Source organism: Epinephelus moara, chromosome 5 (assembly GCF_006386435.1).
Source record: "Epinephelus moara isolate mb chromosome 5, YSFRI_EMoa_1.0, whole genome shotgun sequence".
In the NCBI taxonomy this organism is placed as follows: Eukaryota; Metazoa; Chordata; class Actinopteri; order Perciformes; family Serranidae; genus Epinephelus; species Epinephelus moara.
Window position 1 is genome coordinate 20,707,358 of NC_065510.1, and position 21,406 is coordinate 20,728,763.

The 21,406-nt window shown below is 39.4% G+C and overlaps 1 protein-coding gene across 4 annotated transcripts in view; it reads right to left on the reverse strand.

Annotated features, from left to right (window-relative positions):
- Positions 1-21,406, reverse strand: part of coro2aa (coronin 2Aa) — a 72,014-nt gene that overhangs the window by 14,098 nt on the left and 36,510 nt on the right. For all 4 annotated transcript variants that reach the window (XM_050043870.1, XM_050043868.1, XM_050043867.1 and 1 more), the window contains 5 exons: positions 13,132-13,332; positions 7,669-7,785; positions 5,058-5,207; positions 4,339-4,518; positions 2,057-2,173 (listed from right to left, as the gene is read on the reverse strand). In XM_050043870.1, the coding sequence (XP_049899827.1) occupies positions 2,057-2,173; positions 4,339-4,518; positions 5,058-5,207; positions 7,669-7,785; positions 13,132-13,332 (765 nt within the window). The remainder of the gene's footprint in view (positions 1-2,056; positions 2,174-4,338; positions 4,519-5,057; positions 5,208-7,668; positions 7,786-13,131; positions 13,333-21,406) is intronic.

Here is a 21,406-nt window from a genome sequence, read left to right on the forward strand (position 1 = left end):
GCGAAAGTGTGCTGCATGTTTTTATCTGGTTTTTCTACAGTCCAAGTGTTTGATTGAGACGTGAGGATATTTAGAGCAGAACAGATGAAACAATGAGTTATTGTACATTATTTCCCAAAGTTTAATGTCCAAAATATTAAACATACCTCACCTTCACCCTTTGAAACCTGGGCAAATTGGCTTGATTTCTTTTAGAAACTTGGGAAGAAGGCAATGAGCAACGACGGAAGAAATGACCAAAAAAAATGAGCACGAAATTAGTAAAAAGATCAAATTAAAACAAGAAAATTAGTTAAAAAAAATAAAATAAAATAAAAAAAGAGAGACAGACAAAGAAAAGAAAGTTCAAAACAAACAGAGAAATGACCTGAAAAGAGTGCTTAAAAATTAAAATAATTCTGTAACCTAATTCTAAAATGTACTAGTAATAATAATAATTACGAACATAGTTGTTCTCTTGCTTTTTTTCCCTTTCTAAACGTATATCTTTGTTTTTGCTATTTTTCTGAAATCTAACTTTAATTCTAATTTTCATTATTGTTTTATGTGAAGGGAGACTGGCAATTAAGAATTTCATTGCACGGTGCAAACCGCTGAGTTTTCTTCTGTTCATATGAAAATAAACTTCTTGAAACTTGAATCTTGAGTCTTGATTTTGTTTTTAAATAACTTTATAAATCTATGTTTTTGTTTTGCAATTTGTGGGGTACATCTCACCAAGTTGCTCACTGCCTTTATTCTCATGTTTTTAAAAGAAATCACATCAATTTGCTCAGGGATCAAAGGTTTGAAGGCGTCTGAAATCAGCACATGAAAAGTGATGTCGCTCCAGGTTTCAAAGGGTTTATTTTTCTTTTCTATAATTATTTCAATATTCAACTGTTCTTTTTTATTTTATCATTGTCCTGGCCTCCAATATTTATCATGATGTATTCCTGGAAATACAGCTAACTAGACTTGTGATGTAATATGCTGCCCATCATTTCATTTTTTTCAAATTATTAATTCTCTGCTTTGAGGATTGTTCTTATATCTTGGCTCACAACTTCACCCACAAAATGACCATTTGTATATCAGTCAATTACAGCGTGTTACCATTGATTTTGTAAAGAAAACTTTTTCTTGCATGCCCCCTTGGTGAACGGAGAATCCCAAAAAGGCGAACAGTCCACATGAATTGAAGTAAACGGGGACTGCGTTTAATAACAGCAAAGCTATATCAAAACATCGGTTTACAAACACTTTCAGAGCTTATGCAGAACAATCCAAGTCTCATTTATCCAGTCGTTTGCTCAGTACTTCCCAAACACATGCATTTTCACTAAAACATGATTTAAAACAGGTCAGTAAAAAACAGTCAAGGCCGAGGAGTGTGCTTGGGCACAGATATGCATTTGAATTCTGCTCAAGCAGAGCTCGTGAGTCGTAGGCGGAAGTGTTTTATATCGTTACTTCTTAATGAAATGCATGTGTTTGGAAAGCACTGAGCATACAGCTGGATAAATGAGACTTGGATTACACTGCACAAGGTCTGAAAGTGTTTGTAAACAGATGTTTTGATATAGATTTGCTGTTGTTTAACACCTGCACTATTTACTTCAATTTTAAAAGAATGTTCACCTTTTTTGGATTCTCCCCTCACCATTAAGGCATGTGAGAAAAAGATTTCTTCACTGATTCAATGTAACACGCAATGAGTGACTGGCGGTCCAAGAATGTAACAAATTTAATATTGAATTAATTGAGATGATTACTAAAAAGAAAAAAGCCTGTAGTGACCACAAATAGCTGATCTCATGGTCTTCATCAGTGAATGGAGCTGGTTCAGGTGTCACTGCATGACCACAGTGTGGAGCTTCAGTCACCGGATAACAAGTGACTGTGTTTGTCATCACATGACAGAAACTCCACATATTGACACCTGATCCAGCTCCATTCAGAGATGACGATCATGAGATGCAGGCATAAGCCTGGTAAAGAAAAAAGACATAAGGTGGTCCTTTGAGATGAGATGATTTTGTCACAGAATACTTCCCATGCTGTCAGTTTCTCTCACCTGATCCCACAGAGCCATCTGTCGATGGTTCCAGCGTGAAGTGCCTGATGTGAAGAGCATCTTCATGTTACCCAGGAACATCACCTTACTGGCTTTGTGCGTCTTACAGTTGGCTTCCTGCGAACACACAACATATATTATGCGTTTAATATTAAAGCTGTGGACTAATAATCAGATTCAGATTCAGATTCAGATTCAGACGCCTTTATTTGTCCTAAAAAAGGCAATTTAGTTTCTCCAGTCTATCCGAAGCACAGACACAAACACAAACAACCATCTTACAACAGCAGCAAACAACAGTATGTCAGAGACAATCGGCCAGTATATGGGCAAGAGGTGCACACAAGGACCAAGTGCAGTTCAAGTTCAGTGCTGATTCATAAATTAAGTACAATCCCAAGAAAGTCACAAAAAAGACACCTGAACAAACCAAGTTATCATAAACCACACACACATATTCATTTAAAATAAACTTCTGTCAGCATTCAGCAGCCTGATAGCAGAAGGAATGAAGGACTTTGATTATCTGTGCTTTAAAGCGTTGACCTGAGGTCATTACAATGAATTCACTGGGCAGGATGTGGTCAGGTTGCCTCACTATTACTTTTGCCTTCTGGGCCACACGTTTCTCCCAGAGGGAATGCAAGTCTCTCTGCTGGGGTCCAATTATTTTGGAACAGACATTAACAATATTACATAAGTTGTTCCTATCCTCCATTATACCAGCAGATAAATGAAAATGTTAGAAGACTTTCAGCTCAACACTACGGCACTGTGACGTAATGTTCCTTATGTTTCCAGGTGAGCTTGTTTGGCAGGCGAGGGAAAGTGAGAGCAGACTGATATAAAGTGTGTGAGTCACTGGTTGGTGACCCCGAGGTCTGCGGAGTTATGTTCAGGCCAGAGGTGTCAGTTTTGGCTGTGTGGTGCTGGATGGGTGCCCAGGCTGGGAAGGGGAAAAGGAGCAGGGAACTCCCACTTATGCAACTATTGGCTATAGTACTATTGACTATCGTACGCGGCAACAAAGACTCGTGGTTTTTAGGTTTTACTGATTGAAAATATCTAGATTTTCAAAAGAAACATAGTTTTTTTCACTTGAATCTTAGCTTAAGTTAAAAACATTTTTTGTGACATTGACATGTCAGCTACAACAGCATAATAGAATAATTGAGAGAAAATAAGAGCTAATGAAACAAAACCTGCTTGGGCAAGTACACATTTTTACTGCCTTAAGGATTAGTGTATCTACTGATTATCATTCCAGTCCAGTGTCGTCTTTTTGAGTCTTGTAAAGTGTCCATTTTTTCCATTTTCTTAATAGTTGTGCTTCTTGTAGTCTCAGTTTGTGAGTCAATTTCTTCATTGAAAAGATTTCACAGCCATGTTAACCATTGGTCCTTCATTGGTGGTGTTTCTTTACCAAGGAAAATATCAATTTAACTAATTTTAACCCAGATTTTTTTGTCCAGCCATATCCAAAAGTTGTGTTTTCAGGCCCAGTAATACATTCTTCACCGCAGTTTGAATTAAAATCAGGTTATTTTGTGAAGAGTGCATCTCAAAAAATGAGTCCTTAAAATTAATTTGAAAAAACGGATCAGCTACAGAGTGTTTTTACTACAAATCGCATTTAAAAAAACTTTTACCCAGATTTTTGTATTATTATTTTTTTTTAAATTAGATTTTGTTATCAATTTTTTAATATCTAAAATAAACTCTTGTAAATCCTCTTTGTTTTTAAGGTCCGCTATTGTCGGATTTAGGGGCATCTATTGGTAGAAATGGTACATAATATTCATGATTATGTTTTCATTCGTTGACCTGAAACTAAGAAAACGTGTTTTTGTTACCTCAGAATGAGCCGTTTATATCTACATATAGAGCGGGTCCTTTCCCACACAGTTCGCCATGTTGTTTCTACAGTAGCCCAGAACGGACAAACCAAACACTGGCTCTAGATAGGGCCATTCGCATTTTTGCATCAGCCACTGTAGTTCTCCTACACGCTTGGCACAAGGCAGAAAATTCAGTTCTGCAACCACACTGCTAAATTCTACCAAATCCTACCAAATCCTACAAACTGGACCTTTATTAAAAGAACAAAACCAAAAATAACAGCCCTAACTACACGTTTTCTTTGCAGTGACGTGATACACTAGATGAGCTGGTGCATATTGTGGTAATGGTCTTTAAAAATAAGAGCGTGTCCAAAATTAACTGCAGAACTGTCTAAAAACACAAACAACACATAACACACACACAAACACACGAAGCATCACCTGGAGGAGGTTTCCTGAGCGTGGCTCCATGAGTCGGACCTTCCTGTCCTTGCAGGTGGTGGCGAAGAGGCTGCCGTCTGTGTTGAAAGACATCGAGAGGACGACATCTGTATGGTGGCTGATTGTCCGCACGGGGTTCTTTATCACCTGCTCAGGACAGTCCAGGTTCCAGATCATCACCTGCGGGTGTGAAAGGCACACAGAGGCTTGGATCTTTCTGTAGGAAATTCACTTACTGAAGTTATAAATGTTCAGACTAACAGCAGGTTTCATCTAGTTAAATAAATACTGTGACAGTCCACTAAAAAGTCTGAAATAATTTCCTTATTTGTGTGACCTAACCTCACTTGGTTTCTATATTATATTCAGGGCAGATGCAGTTTGACACGGACTATTTGTCATTTAGAATTTATTACTTGTAAGAGAAGCTGTCTTGGTCACATCTCCGCTTGCAACAAACCAGTAGCTCAGAGTGAAAGTAATCTGAGTTCTTGTGCTTATATATGGCGTCCTTGTCATACTTGATCATGAACTTGTTTCAGGCCTGTCGCCTGGAGCAATTTATATTATGATTTGTTAACCAGAAACAAGCTGCTACAAACAACTGCGACCTGTTTGACTGCACTGTCATACATAATTGCTTTCAGTAAAAGTTACAGTGTGTCCTCCTTATTCATTTTAGCTGTGTCTGTGTTAGTGTGTGTGTTTGGTTGTGTTACCTTGTAGTCATAGGCCGTACTGAAGAGGATGTTGTTAGCAGTCGGGTGCCACTCGATGAGGCCCACTCTGCGGCTGTGACCCTGAAGCTCCTTCCACGGTACTGTGAGGGTCTTCAGCACGCCATGAGGAGGGATTTCCCACACTTTCACCTGTAGATACACATGCACAGGAAAACACATTAACAAACAGACAGTGGTGGCATGTAACTAAGTACAAAACTGAGGTACTTGACATGAGTCTTTTCTTTACATACTGTTCTAATTTTATTTTGTTACATCTTGGAGGGAAATATTGTATTTTTTTTATATACTTGATTTTTATTATTTTTTTATGAAAAGAAAAAAGCGGACAAAACCAATGACAACAGGCAGGGACACTATAGGTGAAGATAAAATGCTTAACATTGTGTAAAACAAAACGAGAAGAAGCAAGGTTACATTGTAGTATCACAGATAACGTTATGTCCATGATTGTCCTTTAAGATCACAAAGGTCCTTATGATCCTTGACTTTGACTCATGGAAAGCCAGGCTATTTTTAAGGAAGGAGAAATCTTCCACAGGAAATACTGTATTTTTTTTTACTGCACTATGATTTACAAATTCAGATTTTTGCAAACAAAACCTTTTAAGAGCTTATAAAGTCTGATGTGTTATCATAAATTAAACTACCAAACACTATATACAGGCACAGCTGAAACAATTATTAGTTGATTAGTCAACAGACAGAAAATTTTGTTTTCATATAAAAAAAAACATTTCACGGTTCCAGTTTCTTAAATGTGAAGATTTGCCACTTTTCCTTTGCATTGTTTTGATAATTCTAATTGAATTCTAATAATGTTGAGGTTTGCACTGTTGGCTGGACAAAACAAAGCACTGTGAAGGTGTCACTTTGGATAATTATGATGGTATTTCCTCTATTTTCAGAATTTTTTCAAACCAAACAAACAATCTGTTAATGGAGAAAATAATCAACACATTAATCCATAATGAAAATAATCATTAGTTACAATCCTGTACAAAACAGATAAAGATCATCACGACAGTAAAACAGTAAAATCTTGCTTTAACAGTAATGCAGTTTTCGTGCAAAGCACTTTTATTCTAAATACTTCAAGTATGTTTTCCTGGTTATGCTTGCCTACAACGCCGATTCCAAAAAGTTGGGACTCTGTGTAAAACTTAAAATAAAAACAGAATGAAATAATTTGCAAATCCTTTTTGACCTTTGTTCAATTGCAAACAGTCCAAAGACAAGATATTTAATGTTCAAACTGGTAAACTTTAATGTAAATACACACTCTCTAAATTTGATGCATGCAACACACTGCAAAAAAGGGACAGGAGCATGTTTACCACTGTGTTACATCACCTTTTCTTTTAACAACTTTTAGTGAGCATTTGGGAACTGAGGACACTGATTGTTGACATTTTGAAAGTGAAATTCTTTGTCATTCTTGCTTGATATTCAACTTCAGTGGCCCAACACTTCGGAGTCTCTGTTGTCATATTTTGTGCTTCATAATGCACCTTCAATGGCAGTCAGGTCTGGACTGCAGGCAGGCCAGTTTAGTACCTGCACTCTTTTACTGCGGAGCCTCACTGCTGTAGCATCCCACAACTTCCCCAGTCTGCTGTTGCCCCTGTCACAACTTTTATGAAACATGTTTCAGGCATCAAATTCATAATCAGTAACAAAAAACTATAAAGTTTATCAGTTTGAACACTAAATATCTTGTCTTTGGACTGTATTCAATTAAATATAGATGAAAAACTTTCTCAGATCATTGCATTCTGTTTTTATCATCGTTTTACACAGCCTCACAACTTTTTTAAAACTGGGGTTGTACTTTTCCATAAAGGTCAAGTGTGCAGAATTTAGTGGCATCTAACTGTGAAGTTGCAGAAGAGTCAAAATGAAAAAACATGAATGGCCCTTTCTAGAGCCAGTGTTTGGTTTGTCTGTTCTGGGCTACTGTAGAATTATGTGGTGGACTCCGTGTAAGAGAACCACCTCCTTATGTAGAAATTAACAGCTCACAAAAACACAATTCTTAGTTTCAGGTGTTGATAAACTTATTAAAACATAGTTATGAATATTATATCCCACCTCTGACAATGTATCCGCCTAAATCCAACACACTGGACCTTTAAGTAAAATTGTCAATGCAGGATTTTAACTTGTAACAGAGTACCAGTATTTTTTTACAGTGTGGTATCAGTACTTTTACTTAAGTAGGGATCTGAATACTTCCTCCACCTCTGCAATCACACACACAAAAAACAATCTTCACTCAACACCTCTAAATCTATGAAAAATAGGCACTAAAGAAATAATCTAATCGACTGAATACAAAAAATAAATGACACTCTCAACAGTGAAAACAGCCTTAAACCCTGTTGACTCGTCCTTTCTCTCGCTGTGTACAGAGGTTCGTTCTGTGCCAGGTCAGAGCTGAGGAATGTGTGGAATGACTTTTAGTTCATCTTGAAGGCTAAACAGCGAAGCAATAAAACAATATCCCTGCCGCTACATGCACATATTCCAGGGGAAATGATAACACGTCAGTGAACCATTTTGAAAATGTACTTTATGTGTGTGTACAGACCGTGGCGTCCTCAGAGCAGGAGGCGATGCAGTAGTCGTTGAAGGGATTCCATTTGACGTCTAACACGTTGCCTCTGTGGCCCGATACTCGGGGGTGGTGAGGGTCCACCTTACCTGTCTGATACACAAATATAACAAGAAATAAAACACAGGACATTATAACTGACATGTGTATTATTGGGTTAAAGGAATAGTTTGACTCTTGGGAAAATGTGCTCAATTGCTTTCTTGAAGAGAAGACTGACTCCACTCTCATGTCTGTACAGTAAATCCATGGCTAGTTAGCTTAGCATGAAAATTACGCTGGTCACACTCTCCACAGAGGTAAGAAAATCTGACTACCAGCACTTCTAAAGCTCTCTTACACATTACATCTTATTTGTTGTGGACCATTAAACCAAAAATGAGCTAAAACACACTTATAGCCTCTGTAGAGCTTCAAGGGGAACTACAGGGTCGGATGCTAATTATCTGTGGGTTCGTCTTTCATTTTCTTGAGAAAACGTGGAAACCTGTAGCAAACTGATGTTTGTATGGCAGGTACAGGAGCTTCACAAGCATCTACAGAGAACCTAAACCAAATACCACAGCGTCATCAGCAAAGAGCAACAGCGCATAAAATAACTCAACTATCTTCCTCGTCTTTGCTCATTAAAATAACGTACAACAGCTCAAAATTTTCTACTTGGGTGCTGAGTGTAACAGTGTGAACTAACAGAGCCAATAGCATGCGGTTGTTGTGTACATTCATCTTGTGTGGACGGAGACGGAATTACGCATGCTCGCAAAGACTATAGTTTGGCTTTAGCTTCTAACTATCTTTGTCTCTTTTACCTGTTTTTGCTGCTGAGTCAGTTTGACATCCTGGATATATCCTTCAAACACAGACTGTAGAGCCCTCTGTCTGCTTCTCTCTGGAATCACGGTTTAGTTTTTCCAAAATATTTCTTCAGGGAGTGCAGTTAGTTACAGTGTGGGCTCCATGCTTACTCCAACAGCTTGTGGACCATTACAAAGGGGCGGGGCTTAGCGAAAGTTCAATTACTTCACATCCTTTACAACAATAAGAACCATGGACCAGTTCGAAGAAAGGCTAGCGGAGTAAACTAGAATATTATCACTTGTATGATCCCGCTTCTAAAGATTACATATAAAAAAAAACATAAGTCACAAAAACTTTTTAAAAGTTAGCAAAAAGCAGCGAGAGTGCAGGAGGGAGAAGATACTGGCCTTTTATACATTACTGTCCTGGCTTCTCAAAATAACAAATAAATCAAAGACCTCCTGGGAAGGAATTTGAAAACCACAGGTCCAAATCAAAAAGAGTTCTGACCCCAACACACGTGTCAAATTACATGCTACACGCAATCCACCACAGTACTATATAGTGCACATGAGAGGTGCCCGCACCAGCCTGCACAGAATGCGTAGGCGCACAGCCACAGAAGTACAAATTAGACAGACATGCCCACAGATGTTTTTTATTTCTAAACTTGTAGTCTTTAACCCAAACCATTGCTGACTAATATAATTTGGGCAATTATCAGACTCCATGCAGCTCCCCAAGATCTGTATGCTGGCTAAAGTTCCCCTTTAATATAAAATATCAAATACAGCAGCTTTAAAGACAGCCAGCTAGTTTCTAAATATCTAAGGACAGGACAGGATGATCTGTGCAGGTTAGCACAAGTACGCCGGCCCGCCAGCACAAACTCATCTTGGCATTAACATGAAATGACTCAAACTGCAGGTGGAATTACACAAAATGTTTGTGACACACGCCCTGATATTTGCTGATCCTGTTACAAAGGAGCAGCCACTGAGTCCTTCTGAAGAATTTCTGCCTCAACATGATCACTAATTATTCAGTCTGTACGAACAGAACCTTCCTGCTGACACACACACCTGCGGGCGAGATTACTGTGCAGTTGAGGTGTGTTTGGAACACAGTAATGACGTAACCATTACCTGTGCTTTCCAACAAACCCAACACATGCAGGAGTAAGTAGAACACAGCACTTGTGTTCTTGTATTGGTGTCTGTTAACTGCTCTCTCTGCAGAACAATAGCTTATCTGTGAGTGCACACATAAAGATAGGAGGTGAAGGGCGGCAGAGGGGGGAAGTTTCACCTCCTCGAGACAGTGAAAGGAGGGGAAGGGGGGGGGTCAAAAGATGAGTTATGTCATTCCTAAGCTTGTATGCAATTCCTGCCCATGCCAGGAGGGTGGTGATAATTCACCGAGATGATTTAGAAGATGGAGACAGGCGGAGAGAGGGAGAGAGCAGGGAGAGGTGTTCAGCCTGATGGATCGCTCCAGACTGGAGATATACAGCAGGACTGTAAATTTAGGCAGCACACGAGTGAGGAAGTCTGGCTCGGTTTATTTGAGAGATCGCTATTGTTACTGATAACACCGGTGGATGTGATAATATGCATAAATAACGTCAGGGAGAGCGTCTGATTGATCAGGTTTAAGGTGAGGTTGGTGTGGGAGATAAGACAGAATAATGAGGAGGAAAAAAAAGACCACATGCGATGTTTAGGTTGAGGTGAATTATCTGTCGGGGGTTCCCTGGTTTTTAGAGATTATTTCGGCTCCACTGCTGCCGTCCTATTTATAATCTGAGAGCAGAGCTGTCTCTTCCAGGTGCACTGTGTGTGCAGGAGCAAAGAGGAACCATGAACAATGGATACTCAGCAGATGAAACTAATAAAATAATTTCTTACTGCAGACAAAACTTAATAAAGCATCTGCTCATTTCAGTTATAAGTGCAATTTTTCACAATGATTTACCTAATTCCTCCTGCTGTATGTCTAACTGGAGGAAACCTGCAGCAGTTTGCTCACTGGCAACTGTATCAACCATCTTTTTAAGCTAAACAAAAAAATGATGATGAACTACAAGGACTATAATCTTGCTTTAAAACCGGCTCTCCTAAAAAATGTGTATGCGATACTGATGATTTGCTTTATTATTCACATTGACATTGTGTTTTCTGTTTCGGAGACGGGATTATTTTGTGTTGCTTTGCCCAAAACAATCAGTATCAAGAGACGCATCTCCTGAGAGTAGTTCATGTTTTTCACAGAAATCAAATAAGTATGCTGACCTAAACGTTCATTACTGTAGGTCAACCATACAATAACATCTACAACTGTTGTGTCGATCTGATATTGTGATTTTTTTTGTCACTATTGTTCACTAAAGCTTTAATATGCAACTTTTATAAAAATAACTTTCTATCATATTTGCTGAAATTGTCACTATATCCTGACAGTAGCACATGGGACAGATAATCACCTCTTGCTCCTCCCAGTGCTTCTAACGACACTGGCAAGAATCCCAAACCAAAACAACTTGTCAGAGCCAGAGGCCTGTACTACGAAGCCAGTTCAACTTACCCTGGATATCTTTTTGTTGTCAGGTTTGACTAACCCTAACATTAGTCATTTGGATAACCGGTACTACAAAGCTGGTTATCAGCTAGTTCAGTCAACTCTGGGTTTTCCTATCCAGCAACGAGCGTGTTCACGTGACAGAGGCGGGGGTGTTAATTGCGAGCAACATCATCAGAACCATGAAGTAGGCTGCTTCATATCATGAGATGAAATGGTAAGTGTCTGGGACTGCGAGACAGTAAAGTGTCAGTAGCATGGGATGTAAACTACAATCTGTAATCTCAAATCTCAAAGACTTAAATTACATGAGGTATCACTAGGCTGTATGTGACATTAGCATAGAGTATTTTTTTGCTATTAAGTTGGATGATGATTAAACTTCTCTGAATATGTCACATAAAACACTCCTATAGTTAATGACTGATGAGGACTATCTGACTGAAATGGTGCATTTATAATAACTGAAGCCAATTAACAGCATGTGGATTATTTTTCTAATAAAGTATTAGAGCAGATTAGCTGTTCAGCATAAGTTACCGCGGTAATTGGAGTCTCTCATGCAGTGTCAGTCATGATGCTGTTCATTTACCTCAGAAGTCAGGGGTCAGAATTGGAAATGACGTCACACCCAAGTTGATCGTGCTCCAATAAAACAAGTTGGAAACCACAAGGCTGTTAGCTATACCAATTCAAGCCAGGTTAGCCATGGTAGCAATACCAGTTGATAACAGAGCACTGGACAGTATTTTGTGCATATAAATATCATAGCAACATGTCCAGAGATAGAAGATGAATGGGACTGTGTGTATTTTTTTCATCTAATTTTCATTAGACACAACTGAGACACAAGGCTAATAAACAGTATATTACTCCAGCTTTCACGGCTGTTCGCTACTCCTTTCACTACTGTTGATACACGGAGCAGCCATATTGGAGTTCGAGGTTGTGGTTGGTTTCCCAGTTGGAAATCAGATTTCAGGGGGCAATCCAGCTGAAATTTTCAACTGGGAACATGGAACTTCCGACTTCCCAGTGCAAATGAAATGCACCATCACTGCTCATGCAGAAGCTGCGCTGCCACAACAGCGTACACGGCAAAGACAAGTAAACAGAAGAAGACCTGCAAAAGCAAAACTCAGCTTTTCATTGACAGTCTTCTTCTGTTTACTTGTCTTTGCCGTGACGCTGTTGTTGGGATAGGATAGATGGGTAGTTTTTTCATTGATGGTTGTTGTTTCTCAGACACTGTGTTTGCAAAACTCCTCCTGAAGATATTGAGCTTGACTGAGAAACAGCATGTGGAGGGCAGGGGGGCTGTGCAGCGTCTACACGAGGAGTGACTGACACTGCCTTAGAAACTCCTCCTGGCTCTGATTGGTTGTTTTCATTCAGGTGCAGTGGATTCTTGCAAAAGCCATTAGGAGCACTAGGAGAAGCCGGAGGCACCTTATTTTTTCACACATTATCTGCCTCATGTGCTACTGTCAGGATATAGTGACAGTTTCAGCAGATATATGACACAGTTATTTTTATAAAACTGAACCTTAAATGTAGCTGCACTTTTATGATGGATTATAAAAAACCTGAGATGTGTCTTAGAAGAAGAACTGTTTGGGAGCTTTTCATGTGTGGAGCTGTGGAGAGGATGCAAAGTTATTTGCAATGCAATTGTTTATGCTAATGAAGTTCTTCCCTGTCAAATTTTCCCCCATCGCACCTTTCATTTCATTGCAGGCCAGTACAACAAAACCACCATCTACTACAACCTCCATGGTAAACCTTACCAACTTTCCACCCAGAGAAATGTCCGACTGTGTGTACAACACCAGACTTGATTCAATCATTGAATTAAGTGGAGATTCAGAGCTCTGGAGCAAAGCAATTTGTATCTATATTCCCTAATTTCCCCCTGTAGCGTAAATAAATTGTCCCCCTTCTCAGCATATATCGACAAAACATATTACAGTATCCATTATCAGCATCCTGAGTGAAAACATGCACATGTCACTTTAAAAAGCTGACATCAGACAGTAAAGCCTGCCATGAGATGGAGATACTCACATGATGGACAGACAGGACCAGGAAGGCCCCTCCCCCGGCACACTCAGTGATGACTGCCAGGAAACGTGGGTTGACAGCACAGAAGTTGTTGTCCTGGACGCTGCGTGTGATTGGCACGCCATCATAGCAGCTCTCCTTGGTGGCGGCCTTACCAAACACGTGGCGGAACTTGGAGCTGCGGTACTGAGGGCGCCATGTCATCTGAGAGAGGAGGGAGGGAGAGAGGGAGGAGAGGTCAGTCAAGGAGAATCATCTCTCACAGTTATGGTGATGGAGCTTTTTATAGGTGTTGATACTCCTGTTCCTTTCTCTCAAGTAATGATAGATGTGGTTGATTTCATGCGCAACAAAGACAGGCTGGCGTGCTCGCACAGGCAAGCTTTTGGAGTGATATGAGTAAGGAAATTCCCTGACATGCAAATTACATAGGTTATTTTTCTCTACAGAGGGTTTGGCACACCCACCAGTAATATAAGCATGCCAGAGTAATTGCTCTATTCAACAACAGTAACAATATAAACAGAATAACTGCAGCTAAGTGTTAATGAGAACAACAAACAATAAGGTACCACCTTTGACTGAACCTCAAACACTCATTATCCAACTTTAAAGCATTTCTTTTGTTTTTTTAATCTTTTTTAATTTGTTGTTGCAAAATTGATACATTCTGCATTTAATTTAAATGTTTTTAAACAAGTACTTCAATGCTGGAAATACGGTCTCTTCATAAAACTGCAGAAGACTGGCGCAAATACTTTGAAATTGGTGCTAAATTACCAAGACAACCAGAGAAAAAGGGCTGCGGCATTTGCTATTCCTTGGGAGGTAGAAAAAACACAACTAGCAGAATGCACTATGCCGCACCAGACCAATCAACACTCCCACTGGTGGATAATGTAATGTGAGTTTCCCATCCACAAACAATATGGCAGTTGGCTGGTAACAAACAATTTGAACTACAATTAACAAGTAAGTTAAAATATGTCTCTGAAGACATTTCAAGTGAGAAATAGGCAATGTAAAAACTGAATATTTGTTCATATATTACAGTTTGATTAGAGTTCTATCTGTGTGGCAAAAACAGACAGAATATGCAGACAGTCATTCAGTTATATTGGATGGGAGATTTTCCATATAATTAACAAAAGGTTGCCATATTTTATAGAAAGAGTGTAACTTATTCTTTAGGGAGTAAGTTATTGTCTTACCACCGTTTATTTACATATACTACTCATATTGTTATATACAAAGCTGGTTGAAAATCGGCAAAGGATCCCTTCTATGCATTATGTAAAGCACTTTGACTTGCCTTTGTGTGGAAATATGCTATGCAAATACACTAGGGTGTGCTGGGGATGGTTAATTTCAGGATGTGGTCAACAGTTAAGATCAGGAAGTTATAGATATTTGTGTGAAACTCAGTCTCTGGCCATGTTTCGGTGTTCCACAGGGTATCATTTTAGTCCCACTTGTTTTCCCATTATTTGTTAATTATGTGAGTTTTTGCTTGTGCCTTACTCTTTATTTTTAAATTACGATAACTGAGCTGTTCTTGTGTCCCAGAATAATAAATATATACTTAAACAATTACTGACTGAAAAGCTTTTTAAAGTCTGACGGCTGCTGGTAAATAACGAATCGCTTCATTTGGGTCAAGCCAATGCAATGTGTTAAAATTAAAACACAGATATTTGTTAAGTATATGGGTTGTATTTTAGGTCAACATGTGTTTGGTGGGCATCTAAAGAACCAGGTAACAATAATGATGACTCTGGTGACTTTTTCTTTATGTCAGTACTTCCAAGCTTTGTATTTTGGATTGTATCAAGGAACACAAAACAGGCTCTTATATCAAATTAAGGTCAGCACTTATCAAAGAAAATCTAAATATTGATGCTATAAAGTGGAATACACCTTAAATTGGCATCAAAACATTGGCAAATGATTCATGTGAAGACTTTGTTTATGGTTTAAGAACAGGATTTATGAGTTTACTGTTTGTTTTTTTCTTCATTAGATAATTTGTTTGTGCTGAAAATAATGTTCATGGTCATGAATGTAATGTTTGTGTCACAAACAGATGGCTTGTGTAATAATGTCAGTGTTACTCTGACTTTATTAATATTTCTTGGTCAGTCTCCAAATAAAAACACTAACTGAGTCAATTATAATACAGTGCATAAATACAGAGCTGTGAGACTTCTCAAATCCTGAGTCTCTTTTTAGCCACTTTTCTTAGGCCAGTCGATGCATATGTCATTATTGTGAGAGATAAGTGGCTGTAGTCCGCTGGGACCAGGCCTGGCCAGCCGGCATGTCTACTCTGCTACTCTGCCTGGCTCCCTGCCTGCCTGCTGCATGGTCATTACTTATGAATTAGGGGTGGTGGAGGTTGACGGACAAGATGTTAACGCAAAAAATGGATCCAAACAACAACACAGTGAGAGCAAGGAAGCAAAGGGGCAATGGAAATGGAGCAAAGCAAAACATGAAACCCATTAAATATTACAGTTTTCCTACTGTCACATCACCTGACAACAAATCCAGTCCTAAAAACAATGACATCATTTTGCTGTTTTATGTGCACTGCCCACTGGCCTTTCAGATGATGGCTAAATAAATACAAGCGAGATGCAAACAGAGCGACATCACAGTGAGTGTAGTAAAAATAACAGCATTTGGTTGGTGTGATGCAGGTGTGGCTGGAAAGAAGCTGAATGAGGAATCAAACTGACAGACAGAGAAATATCTGGTAAAAAATAAACAAAGCAGGAGAGTCTCTGAGTAACAGAAATGCACGGGTGGAGATCGTGACTCCCCATGTCTCGGTTTACTCTTCCACCTCTCACCTTCTACCCCGAGGCTGTGGCAGAGAGCCTCATGCTGTCACACTGGAATGTTTCCCCACCTGAAGATGAGTTTCATTAAACGTCTCAGGTGTTTAAGAGTCTGGCTACTTCCAAGACACTATCAGTCACATCCATATGACCACCCTGGCAGCTAAACCTGCAGTATTCCCATTTAACAAAAAACAGATTTTGCATCTCCTCAATGTACAAAATCCTACAAGAAGCAGTGTCAGCAAGAAAATGCTCCTGCACAAGATGGACATCCCCCAACTTCCTCACAATAATAAAAAAGTGTCCAATAAATACTGTAACAGTTATGTGTCAAATTACTGCAAACATGCCAAGTGGAAACAGTGCAACAAAAATTTAACAAGTGGCAGCGTTTTCATTATCGATTAATCCTAAAATAATTTTCTCTAATATATGAATTATCCTTTTGTCTGTAAGTGACAGGAAATCATGAAAATTTCTCGCCACAAATAATTTCATGGAGTCTACAAACATGTCTTTAAATCAACTGTTTTCTCTGACAAACTGTCCTAAACCCAAAGATATCTAGTATATTATTAGGAAAAAAAGCAGCAATGATGATGTTTGGTATTTTTGCTTGAACAAGGGTGAGGGAGGCTGTACGTCGGCACAGTGGTGCTTGTAGCTAAATGCTAACATGCTTAAATTGCAACTACGAGTGTAGTCCACCAGCAAAAAAGGGGGAGGGGTTACAGAAGGGAAAGAGACAATTATTATCAATGGTTGGGATGTGTGAGTAAGAATGTGTACAAGGCCAACTGCACCTTTTGCAATCGGGTTTTCTCCATAACTCACAGTAATATGAGACATGCATGCATCGGGAGTATTTTCATATAACCCAACTCGCCCCGCTCTTGTTGGCAAGAAGTTGGCAACCCTCAGGATCTCCAAAGTCATAAGAACTCGTGGCATTTGTAGCTCCACACCGCTAGCGTGGCCTGCATACCTCAAGTAATCAAACTATTAATGGGAACCTGTGCCTCTTTACACATACTTTGGAATTGAAATGCATTCATGTTGTGATTTGCTTTAGTTGCTGTCAGTTATTCCCATTATGTAAACTCATTTGTCTCTGATAATGCATGTGTTGCAATGCATAGTCATCCTAAATACATTCTTGATCATCATCACCTCTTATCAGCCTTTAAAAGACAAGACACCTGCCCTGTTTCACAATAACAAAACAGATATTTATAACTTCCTTGTAGGAGCTTAAACAGACCAAACTACAAGAGAGGCTGACATCCATGAAGGCATGAGAGGAATCAACTACACCTCACTGAGAGAAACAAACTGTTATCCGCTTTAAATTTCTACATTTGACTAAGATTTTGAATGCATCAACCAGTCGGTGCAATGCTCAGTAAGCTGCGCACATGCTATGTCGTGCACATCTGGGTTGATATAATCAGCATTCATGTATTGCTGAGGCTTACAAGACCAGAGGGAGAGGCTTCCAGGGCGGAAAGCTAAGACATCTTGTCACATCTAAAGCAGGTTGTAATCAGGCCAGTGGCAGCTTCCCCTCAGCTATGTCTTGCAGCAGGTACACAGCAGGGTTGCATGGTGGGCGGCCTGCCTTACAGAACTGATGACGAAAACACTATTCCGGCTATTTTTACACCGGCTTCTTGCTGATCAAAAGACCGTCAGGCACATTCGGTGACAGCAGAAAAACTGTTTAATTCACACGGCTTCTCTGACAGCCTTTGTGTCTGGCAAAATAACATAAAAAAATACAGCCCTTTTTTTGTCAGAGGGAAATTTATTTTAGTCCGTGACCAGTGAGTCACAGCAGCAACCGCAATAAGGGGGCTGTAAAAACAGTCATAAAACTAAACTGAAAATACAGATATGACTTTAAAAAAAGAAATACTGTACATCTGGTTTGTTCTGCCAGAGGTTCTGTGTGGGTCTGAACTTGTATAGAGACGTGCAGAGCATACGTATGCACCTATTCCTCACCTACAGGCTGTCTTTTAAGCACCTCATAACTCATAAATGCGTACACTAGCAGCCACTCCTCTCTCTGGCTTGCCAAGGCTCGGTGCTGGAGGAGGGGGAGTTCAAAGTTTACTTACTGGTGTCAAGATATCGGTTACCTAAGCACCGTTGGGCCTGAAGGTATGAGCAGAAATACAATTTGGACTAACATCTACTATCAGTACCTCCAACTGATTCTCTGTAAGGACTTTTGGCCCTCTCTTGACCTAACAATGACGACCTCACGACCCCAAACCTGATCCAAAAACCCACTCCTTATAAACCCAAGCATGCAGCAGCCCCGCCTTCTCAGTCTGTCGATGTAATGTTTTGTAAACGCTCCAAGTGAAATTAAAGACGAGGAAAGTACAGGTGTGAACACACGTCATGCCAGTATGTTAACAATATGTATGTACACCTACTCATTGTTCTTATCCCAGTGTGTGAGACACACTTCCCCCAGTTCAGACTGTCTGCTATCACACACAGATGACAGCTCTCAACCTCTGTCTTGTAATAGGATAACAGCCACACTGGTAATCCAATAGCTGCTTCATTTGCTATAGAGCACACGTGTGAATGAGTATGAAAGGATAAGACAGACTATGGCTGAGTGTCCGTCTGTGAGTGGGTTTACCTGGGGGATCTTCGAGCTTTGGGCATGTATGCAGCGTATATATGTGAGCTATAAATGACTTCTGAGAAACTATGAATCCACATTTTCTACAAGGGGGTGTATTTGTACAGATATCCACACAGTCACGCACAAACCCACGCAAAAGTAAATCTCAGACCTTTGTTTCATCCAACGTGTCAACATATGCCGCTTAAGTGTCATGATCTGACACCATGCTGTTATGTTTTAAAGCACTGTTGCAAGCGATGGCATCCATGATTACACATTTAGATGTCCAGATTAGCTCACAATAGCCCTTTATTCTAGGAGGCAGTTTTACAGGTCAACAGACAGCAGTGAATCAATGATTAACGTATACAGGAGTCCAGTGGGCAGGGTGTGGAAAATATGAATGAAGCCAATCAACTCATGGATGGAAAAACAACTCTGCAGTGGGATTTACGTTATGTATTTTAAAAATATTGACAATAAATGTGTTGTGTTGGAAGGCTAGTGAGTTCCTAATCAGGCTGGCACTGACTCTCTCTGTCCCTTGGCAGCATCTGTGAATCTGTGGTCAATACGATAGCGGAGCGATCCAAATTGGTCTTTTTCTTCCAGCCTATTTCAAAGACAAGATAAAACTGAAAATGCCAAGTTTGATAATATAAATATGCTGGCGGTTAAGTTGCATTGTGGGTAATGTAGGCACCAGGTTTTGATAAAGAAGTCTGTTACAACTGGACATGACGCTATGATTAAAGGATCATTACGATCTTGTTTTTTGGAGTTTTGACCATCATATCTATATGTCATCGTACCATCATATCCATTAAAATGACTGTGAAGATCTGGGAACAAAGTAACTTTACTTTAAAGTCAGAGGCAGCAAAAAAACACAAGCCAATTTATTTGGTGGTAAAACATTTCAGTGAAAAAGTTTTCAACTTTCCCCCCTAGTGTTTCCAAGCGGTATTATTGTTGGCGCCACTGTCACAAAGACAACCAGATCGATACATATTTTCCTCAGAGCCTAACTACTAAAAACTTTGGTTGTGCCACCATCCGCCATCTTCCACTACTGAGGACAGTAACTGCAAAAAACTTATACTGACACTCTTTGGTGACTAGGGATAGCTACTGAAAGCTACCAGGGAAAACAAAAGCGCTGTCCTCTTCCTGTTTTGGTTGTGCATTGGTTGACGTGTTTCCTTTGTGCCTGAAATTAAGCCTTAACTTTCCTGGGAGGTCAGGACCCAGTGGCAGACAGGACTGCACTGTGAAAGCGAGGCTTATAGGGAACAACTGAAACACTGATGGTGTCACGATTTTATAGCCATTACTAGAGCCCGACTGATATCCCGGTTGGCCAATAAAGTCAGTCAATATTGGCCTGTCACAGGTATCTTCATCTGCATCAGTATCAGCATACATGTTATCTGATAAGCACCAATATGAAAACTACTCTATAGATATAGATACAGATATAAATAGACTGTACCTGCATCAGTCAGGCTCTAGTCATGATGTCATGCAATCAACATTTCCTTCATAATGATAGGTTAAAACCAAAAAACGTGTTAATTTCCACTTCAAGTGAGTGCTCCTGTAATGTTGGTACTAATCCCTCACTGCACAGGAAAATTGTGTATGCATGACTACAGCAAGTACCCAAAGCTGGACCAGAGAGTGAGTCGGTAAACTCTGATCCTCATAATCCTAATTTTACTCTTCAAATACATTCGGCTAACCTGCGGGTTTGTTTAAAACCTGTATAATCATCTGACTGCAAAGTGTCATGTGCAAAGTAAGGCTTTTTTTAAGACACTGCATTCCCAGATCTCAGCAATCTACTTGGTGCATGTACCATCGTTATTAGAGGTAGAGATAACTGCCAAACCTATGAGAATGAGACCGAAGTTAGGATTAACTGGTGTTTGTTTAGGACTGACGGTGTTTGCATCCATCTATTGATGCTTTATAAGGGCAGGTATCACATTAAATCAGTGGGAGTTTTCTATTATTGCCTCGTAGATAACAGTTCACTATTTCAGTGTCCATTTTAACTGCTAAAGAACATTCATGTGTCATTCAAGAGTCTTATTATATGTTGATACAGGCCACAGATACTGACACACACACATAAGTCAGGCTGTGTGTTGTACCAATACAATACTAGAGTCTTTGTACAAACACCAAAAGATATTTTCTTTCTCTCATTGATTCAAATATAAAGTGGGGATGTTTCTCACGACTAACATTTTCCCTGACGTTTGAAGGGAAGTTTAAACTTTGACTCCTCAACTAGTCTAAAAGAAAGAAAAGGCTCAGAAAACAGTCAAACGTGAGCACAATTTCATCTACACGTTTAAACATTGTCTGAAAGAACATAGCATATATGTTAAGAGCCATTTGAAATTGTTAATCATATTTAATAACCAAATCGTATTTTAGATGCCGCTGAAAAGTATGGCACTTTGCACTGTGCAGTATGAACATTGCAATTAACCCTGCAAAACAACAACTCATGAAATAAAAGTTAACAAATAAGAATTACTGAAGTTTTTGGGAAATTCTTTTAAGAATATCAGTCTTTAGGAAACATGCCTGGTTGAATGCAATAAAATAATGATGGTTTTAGCAATAACTTTATTTTTGTCCGACTAGTGAGGTTAGCAACGTTTCATTGACTAGTCGACTAAAAGCGAACATCCCTAATATAAATTTGTTTAACCCTTTTTTAAAAGGTCTAATCTAACAACTGAAACTCCCGTGCACCAAGTGTGTAGGAAAACTA